The sequence below is a fragment of the Neodiprion virginianus genome, chromosome 2, assembly GCF_021901495.1.
Source record: "Neodiprion virginianus isolate iyNeoVirg1 chromosome 2, iyNeoVirg1.1, whole genome shotgun sequence".
NCBI classification, from domain to species: Eukaryota; Metazoa; Arthropoda; class Insecta; order Hymenoptera; family Diprionidae; genus Neodiprion; species Neodiprion virginianus.
In genome coordinates this window covers 23,076,426-23,085,734 of record NC_060878.1, presented here as the reverse complement: position 1 = coordinate 23,085,734, position 9,309 = coordinate 23,076,426, and the positions used below count along the sequence as shown (strand labels likewise).

Below are 9,309 nucleotides of genomic sequence, written 5' to 3'. Positions count from 1 at the left end.
GGAAGCCGGAGTCATTTATTAACCAATTGTCGTCGACTCTGCATTTATTCACGAGATGAGCGTCGACGTGTTCAGAAGTCAGCTGAATAAAAACACAGCTGCGAGCACTCGCGGTCCTCCGGGTGTCGGGTTTCAAATAACAGCGGACGGGCATTAAGATATACGGAACAAGAGATTGTGCAACGTCGCAGATCCCGCAGAGCCGAACAATGCTGTAACTTTAAAAACCTTAAGACGAAAATTCAACGTGCTGCAAAAACAAATCGACAACCTTGATCAAATAATCAAAGCTTTGGAGATCACCACGGAGAAAGCCTTGGATACCTTCTACATAGACTTTAAAACAGGCAGAGACTTGTCGATTCGAAACGCAGAAATCTGTGGCACCCGGATCAGCAGTACCGACTGTCACCGCAAGGGAGCACGTCAGTGCTCAAGGCGGTGGCGACAACGAGCAGCAGCGGAGTCGGCGGAAACAGACGTTGACCGTGAAAATTGATTTCATCGACGCCATTAGCTAAACAAAGGCTACAGCTGTAGCACGTGGTCAAAGTTCAGACAAAGTGATCATTGGGCTGTAATAGTTTTAGGACATTGAATAAATATATAATATTTATACATAACTAGGTATTCGTCGTTGCTGTGTGTGTAACCCCGCCTAACACAATCCCTACAAATCATTTCCAAATTGGACGCCAGACTAAGAGCGTTGGAATATGAACGAGAAAAAGCAAGCACTAGTGACGGAACTGCATAAGCCTGCACGCCGGAATCACCCGCGTCAACGTGTAGACGTGCGCGGCATCGACGAGACCTGGCAGGCGGATCTTCTTGATAAGATGTCGTTCGCTGGACAAAACAAAGGCTACAAGTACATGCTCACAGTTATTGATATCTTCTCAAAGTACGTGTGGGCTATAACGATAAAGAGCAAGTGTGGAGATGATGTTAAGCAGGCAATGGAATCTGTGCTTGTCCAAGGACAGGTACCGAAAAATTCACACGTCGATAGAGGACCGGAATTTTACAACTCGAAATCTGAATCTCTTATGTCACGCTACGGAATTGAACTTTACTCCACGTACAGTAATTTGAAGGCTTCGATCTGTAAACGTTTCAATCGTACGCTGGAAGGTGAAATGTGGACACCGTTCAGCATGCAAGGAAGCTACGAGTGGCTCGACATCTTACCCGATTTGATATCGACCTACAACATCACGAAACATCCAAGCATACGAATGAAACCGTCGGATGTCACCGTTGCAAACGAAAGGCGGTTATTACGTCAGGCGTACCGAGGGCTTCGAGCGATATTTACCAAATCGGCAAAGTTCAAATCCGAATCAATTGGACGACTGAAATATTCACGATAAGTCGAGTGTAAAATACTCATCCTGTGACGTACAAGCTCAAAGACTACCGAGATCAACCCATCGCTGGTGGTTTCTACGAATAAGAGCTCATCAAGGTTCAACATCCGGATATCTATCTGGTGGAGAAGGTGCTCAAGAAGCGTGAAAGAAGAATACATGTTAAATGGTTAGGTTTTTACAATACACACAACAGTTGGATAAACGAATCGGACATGTAACATTCGAATAAATGAATTTTTTGTAAAAACGTATGTGACTCTTTATTTCATACCCGATACATAACAAGTATGAATCTTTATTTTTCAGACAATCGACAGACATATGCATCGTTGTACAATTTTTATATTTCGGAGCGTTCTTATTCACTATCTTACATAATTGGTACAGTTATAAATTAAATCCTACATACATAACGATACGGTAATTACAAAGCCAAGGTGCAGGCTTATAGCCCCACGGAAGCGTGTCCGTTGTGTTTTGAATCACGATCCGCTTGTGGTCATTCCAGCTTAATGCCACTTTCTGCTGTTCTACAGTGTATACCTCGTGCTTTCGACTTAATATCAAATGCTGATTTGTAGACAAATTTTCGCGTTTGAAAGGACATTCCAAATAATCGTAGAAATTTATTTTCCTCAACGCTGATCCTTTGACACCTTAGGCACGTTTATTGTCTTTCTCATCTCCCAAGACTCGGAATGCGTACAATTTTGCTCTTAATCTTACAAATTCCAACATTATTTTCCCGTTATTCTCATCTTTCATTGAGCCGAGAACTTTTTTGTTAGCTGGAGGCATTCCATTAGCGTTATCAAGCGGATAATCAGACGTATCGAATTTATGCAAGTCCTCCTTCATATGTTCGTATATGTCGGGAACGGTAAAGTTGTAAATCAAACTGTAGGTATCCATATACATTAATTTTTCTCGGTTGCCAAATTTCCGTTTAATGTAATTATAATCAAAATCGTAGATGTATGTTTTAGTGTTTTAGACAATCGTTTATTCAACTTGACTTTCGTTTTACTCATTTCGACGATAATCATCTCTTTGTCGAAAACGGTGCAGCTGTGAAAATTAGGTTTGTCTATGGTAGCTCTAGCACCGTACCGTCCATCCCATTTGGTGATCAATCAAACATCTCTGTACTTTACCACGTTTTCCATTGTTTTGCCAAAATCTGCGTTGTTCATCAGTTTGTAAAAATTTTTTTCGAATTCATTGTGAGATTTTTTCCGCAAAACGGTATTCAAATCTATGTAATTTTTTAGCCACGGTGCTTGTCGAAATTTGAGAACTTTGTGAATTTTGAGTAATTTTAAGTCTAATTCCAAACATTGCTTCAATACGCGATAGTTAATAACGTAATTCATCTTGGAAAGTAGCGTGGTCGTCAGTTTTGGCTGTTTATTGTTCGAACTCGGAGGTACATAGTGCTCCGGACACAATGGTAAGTCATTATGAGTTTCATGCAACTCCTCAGGATATTCCAAATCTACCTCCAGTATCTAACCGAACTCCGTATCGTTCGGGATGGCAAGATCGTCGCACTCTCTGAAACCTGACACCCATTCGAAGGAATGACATGGCAGAGCATAGCTCATAGCCGCACCGTACAAATTATTAATGTCAAAGTACATGAGGTAAGATTCTTCGACCTCAGGAATGACTACTTCACCCATGTACCTGTTGTTAGCTTTCGCATATCCGTTCGAGCACTGTGACACACCACCACAAATACCTTTTTCGACAAACATAACCAGGTCTATGTCGGTGAGAAGCTGGAGTTCGATGCCTGTACATTTTAACATTGCATCAAACGACAGACCAGGCGCTGTAAAATAGTGTAACGGGTCCAGTTTTTACGTCGTCCAGCATTTTAGTCGAAAATTTTGAAAAACGTCTGCCAGTAAAAACACGTCCGTCTGTAACTACAAGTCCGAATACTCTCCCAAAATTGTAACGTTGAAAGTACGCCATACATCGCACGCGTGTGCGTAATCGTCATCTGATATATTCCGGTCATTCAAGTTTGAATAAAACTGTTCTTCGACTGGTAAATGTTTCTCCTCGAGCTTCTCCCAACTGTCTATGTATTCGTACGGGAAGACACCTTTTCTAGTCAATAACCGAAATTTGTTCAAGCTACTGCAGAATTCACGTGTTATTGTTTTTTGACAATCGTCCAGATACGATGATAATTTATCGAGGCTGCTAGGCATGAAACGGTACGAATCTATGAAACGGAACGTTACATCCGTTCCCTTAACGAATTCAGTGAAGGAAATGTACTTTTCTTTATTAACAGGTAATAGTTTAACAGTACCTTCGAATGACGTTGCCAGGGCTTTGATCAGAACATGCGAATCGTAACCCGACAGATTGTGGAATATCACTGGGATAGTGTGCGAATTTTGGTAATTTAGATTACAGCTGCGGTGAGCAGAACCACGGTACTTTCCCATGAAATGACAGTAATCACTATGTTCCACGTCTGTGGGTGCAAACGGTTTTTTGCAAATATGACAGATCTTTGATAAATCAAATTCGTTGATCTGATTGCAATTTACTGCTTTCATGGGGACAACAGTCTTGTAATATCCCTCTAACGAACGTGCCAATTCCTTTAACTCGTTTGTAAATGATTGGATGCAAGTCTCTCCGCGATTAATTTTGAATTTTGAAAGCAAATCGTCAAACGCACAATGTAGATAGTAAGCTATACTATACGGAAGATGCTTCTAATAAATTGTTTTTTTACCCATCTTTTTGAGCGTAGGTTCCAGTAAACATTCTAGATCTGCGTAGATGCAAAACGGAACGGTTTCTTTGTGCTTGAAATTTTTGAATTTCAGTATCTTTTCCTCCTCTGTAGGTAGAATAACTTTGGTTTTGTTCAAATTCATGCAATCTACATTATGCTTGAACAAACACTTTTCAGATTGAAAGTGAGTCACACATCTATCACATAACCAAGTACGACATTTATGTTTAGAAATTTGGGAACTTGTTCATCTCGACAAATTTCGAATCCATGCAAAATGATGTGTTACATTCTTTTCAACATTTTCCATACCATCATCATCATCATCATCGTCGTTTTCAGTCTTTATTACTAAAAGATGGATTATAGGTTTATCAGACTTGTTTCGGCTAAAATAAATGGGTACAATTTCACTGCGCTTTTGTTTTTCCGTATTATCTATACCATAAAAGTTGATTGAAAGTTTGTTGAGTTTCTCAAATTTTGGAATTTCGCCTAAAGACATTGGAAAATGCAAACCTTCGTATTGTAGCACTGAGCTGAAATACGGATATGAAGTAATTTTACTGGAATTGTTGTTGTCGGCTGGGAACAAAGCTGCGGTGACTGACCAAAGAAAGCAATTCTAGTAGCTGTTACGGATGTTGACGACAGCCTTCTTATCTTGAATATCTTTGGGTAGTGGTCCACTTGGTCAACACTTTTTGCTTTACGTTCTCTTCGAATCACCAGTGTATGTCAGCTGGCTGGAGGATGATCTGGTTTCTGGTGTTGAAATATTTCATTTCTTCAACAAGTTCGGCGTTGTTTGTTACACCAAATTTGCAGGTTAAGATGCAGTTGGCTTTTAAACCTCCAGCCTTTCGTAGTATTCTCTTCATTCTGACAACGATGAGGTGTTTGGAATCTTCGAGAAATCTGTTCAAGTCCTTGTGTCGTAGATTGATGACGGCTCCCGTTCGAATTCGGTTTTCGAAAGCTATCTCCAAATCTTCCCACCGTACTCGATCGCCCCACCACTTTTTAAAATTGTTGAAATTTGGCTGTCAACGAGTTCAGAATTCCAATTGTAGTCAAAATTCTTTTTTTCTCCCCGATCGTTGAGGCGTTGTTGCGTAAGATTTTATTCAAAAGCCTGGTATTTTGGGTTCCGAATCAAATCCACTTTTGAATCTCTGCCAGTGACGATTTTTCAGTTAAAATCTTGAACACCGTTTCCATGATTTGTATTAATTTCAAACACTTTTTGAAATCCATGTTTGTTTCTTCTTCTTTCGATCAGGCACTTGGCAAAGATATACTTGCAAAGCTTGATTCAGAATGACTACTCTATGCTGGCACGGTCCCTTTTATGGGTAAACAACGAAGTGACTCACACATTACCGAAAATTCGTGAACAGCCGTATGCAATTCTTTAACGAAAAAAATTTCAAGATATTTCTCGAACGAACCTGCAGCGCGTGTAAGATGGCAAGGCAGTTCTTGGAACTTGGCGAAGAAGTTTCGCACGCCTTATGTATGAGAGAGAGCTGCGAGAGTGAACTAATCGCTAGAGTTATACGTGGAACTGTGATAGGCTTAGTAGATATCGTTCTCCAAGAGCGTTATGGGGATGTTTTACTTTGCCCACGGTATCAGTTTCACGATTTCGAGGGCTACGCACTAATGCAGTAGGACAGAGTGAGAAGGATATATCCTGCAAACGTAACCGACAAGTTTCAACCACTTTATGATTTGGTATTAGTTTAATTGTGAACCTAAAACATATGAAGAAGCTGTAGGAAGAGTGGGGTGCTCCGTCCGTCTGATGAATTCATTAGCAGTCGATCTTTCAAACTGTCAAACTGGGTGATTGAAATCAGTGCACCTATACAGTTTTTTTACCTAGAATGTACAACAATTTTCGATTTTACTTGAGTGAATAGAAATAATTTAACGTATGTGCGTTTCTTCAGGTTATTTTCAAGAAAAAAACATTTCAGAATATTTCAAATACATCGTGATTTCGATCGGTGAGTTGTACAAGAATATCAATTTCTTTTTTTTTTACAACATTCTGTGATCAATAATCAATACGTCAGCCACGTATTAATTTTTTTTCAGAAAATGGAGTACGTATACATTTTATCCAATGTGCGCGTGCCGTAAGAATGGGCCCACTACCTGCCCCGAGACTTCTTAGAGCGGTTCAACTTGCGATCACAGCCTACGGGGATGGTAGCCGGAACGATATTCTCCATTTACCAAGCGGGTGTGTCAGCCCGCATGGTAAGAGAGGGAAATGGCACTTTGTTATTCCAGAAAGTGTAAGGTGAAGAGTAATATGCAATGAATTTCATGACTTTTATAACAAGTTCGATTAATTGGTTTCTTTACTTATTATTTTTTTATTTTTTTGTTTTTTTTTTTTTGACAACGAAAACCTCGAAACTTTTGTGATACATACATGTCTTACGTTTGTAAAATACCATTTCACAATTTTTAGAACAAATTTGATAAATACTTTTGTGTGTGATACATCATACCTTAAATTTCCAAAGTTATTGTATGTTTCAGAGAGCTGTAAACAACAACAGCATTCAACGTAACCAATGTAGTAGTAGTATATATACATAGTTAATGTGGAGTATAGCAGAAAAATAAAAGCTTTGAGAAAAAATTTACACAATTTTCTTGAAGGTTATGAAACGTAGAGTAATTGGAAACTTCTTCGAAAGTTTTTTGCTAAGTTTTTGAAATTGGTTCTTGATCACGTTTAGTAGTCGCACGGTCCATGCTGGTAAGAAGAAGACGCTGCACACGTTGTCCAGGTACGGTGTACAAATTAGGCGAGAGTCAACGCATCTTTGAATTCAATTTGACCGTACTGGCCGCCCAGATACTGCAAGAGCAACCGCTCCTCCTCCATCGTCTGCACCAATTTCTGATATTGGGTCTCGTCCTCGTTCAGCAGTCGCACAATCCGTGTCGATAAGAATACGCTGAATTCGTTGTTCAGGTCTGTGACGACACGGTGTCCAAACCTCGTTTGGATTCGACGAATGTTGGTGACTTTATAGATTTTGAAAATTTCCAGCTTCGTCAATTTCTTCGTCGGCAGAAATTCATTCATGCTTGCAACTTTGTTGAGTTTTGTGAAATCCTTTTTTTTTTGGAAAGTTTTAGTAGTTACGTGTTTCTTGATAAATTTATACTTGCGAACTTTTTTGTCCCTTTGTTGAGTTCTAACTTCTGGTTAATAAGGTTTCCAAGTCGTGAATACTTTTTAAGAGTAGATCGATTCGCTGTTTTAATTCTGCTTTGTTTGAAGTTCTCCTCATGAGAGCTGAAGATGCAAGACTATCTTTCTGGCCTGAAATTCAAATTTTCATAGCCGTATTCCTCCCACCAGGCACACGGAATCCTTGAAAAACTTCTAGAAGCTACCGAAGCTAACCCATTTTGTACAGACGGTGGACCTGGTTAGATGTTACAGATTTACGTTAGAACCATTGAGAATTCGACGTCGCTTCGAAATCTATTGTTCGCAGACCGCTCGCCGTCAAGTCAAAACTCGTCGAACGCGTTGTTTATCAGTCTAAGTTTCCGAGAATCTTTCAGGGTCAAAGAAGCTCTTTCTCACGGTCCCGGACTGCTCGCTGTCAAGTCGAAACTTGTCGAACGCATTGTTAGTCAGCCTACATTCGTTCAGAGTGGAAGAAGCCATATACAAATTTCAGAACCTTCCAGAATTCAACGTCGCACCGCAATCCGTTGTCGGCAGGCCGCTCAACGTCAAGTTGAAATACGTCAGACGAATTGTTTGTCAGCCTAGATTCTTTCAAGGACGTCGCATGAGCCTCCCAACGTCGTACTCCCGCCCTCGAAACATCTCGATCGCCGGAGAATTTTCTCGAACCTTCGGGAAGCTCTCAAAGCCTGACACATGCCAGGATTCTCGGTCGAACGTTCGAGGATCCACGGGGTCCGCTCGAACACCTGAGGATTCACGGAGTGCGCTCGGTAATGCAGTTATCGATCCCGCTCGATGAACATGATCTTCTTTACCGACAAAGAGCACAATTTATCCCACAAGGGGTAATACCACAGCAATTTTAGGAATTTTTTACCAACGATCATGGTTATTTGGGAGATTTTCTTACCGAACCTGTGGTCTGCAGAGCACGTTTTATCTTACGAGAGTGAGGGTAACCTTCAAGGGCTTGCGTCTGGGATGTGCGGATAGGCGGCTTAGTCGGTAAGAAAGGTGTTTGTACTCAGAACCGGCCTTGTATATCTACTAACTACGAATTTCATGTGACGATTATCTACAAAAATTTCTACGATTAATTGTAAATCGAGAAATTTGGACAAGTGCGTAGTTTTGGCATAGAATTTTTCCGTAGATTATTGTACTTTTTCATAGATGTTCGTACATTTTTGTAATCTGCTCTAAGCCGTTGGAGTTAATTTTCCGTAGTAATGCATATTTTTTGTGTAGATTATTGTGCATTTTCCTAAAAAATTTAATTTTTCGTAGATTACCGTAGACTGGCGTGATTTCTTTAACTTTTTGGTGTTGATATTTGTACCAAACCATAGTAGGTAGATTATCGTACTTTTGCGTAATTTATCGTAGTTTTGTTTTACTTCTCTGTAATCCTGTGGTCATAATTTCTATGAAAGTTGATAATTTTTCGTAGATCATCGTATTTTCAGATTAGTTTTTTTTTCTTATAAGATTTATCTAATTGAGATAAACCTGGCGTAAATAATTTCTACGTCAAACTGCGAAAATTTTCCGGTTGTCGAAAATCGTAAATAATCGTAGAAAATTGCAAAAAAGCTTAAAAGATGGTAGATAATCGTCAAAAGTCGTCGTATTTTTCGCAGAAAAGTACAATTTTCTGTAAAATATTACGAAAATCTATGACTTCCCACGGAAAATAATAAAAATTGAATATTAGAAATGGATTAATTTTTTTTCGTAGAATTTCGTAGGAAACTACGCAGATTAACGAACAGTTATGAATATTTACGACTATCTACGAAAAATTACGTAAGTTGCATATTCGACGCAGATTCGATTTTGTTTCGTAGAATCTTGCAGAAAACTACACGGATCAACGAAAAAGAACGAATGTCTACGACTTTTTATGAAAGATGATTTCATTTCTGTACCCAAATACTACG

The 9,309-nt window shown here is 39.5% G+C and overlaps 1 protein-coding gene across 1 annotated transcript; it reads left to right on the top strand.

Annotated features, from left to right (window-relative positions):
• The first annotated feature begins 839 nt into the window (after positions 1 to 839).
• LOC124297783 (uncharacterized) lies at positions 840 to 2,938 on the top strand. Its single transcript, XM_046749097.1, has 2 exons — positions 840 to 1,276; positions 2,857 to 2,938. Exons 1-2 carry the CDS (start codon positions 840 to 842, stop codon positions 2,936 to 2,938), a joined length of 519 nt encoding a protein of 172 aa, XP_046605053.1.
• Positions 2,939 to 9,309: the final 6,371 nt, after the last annotated feature.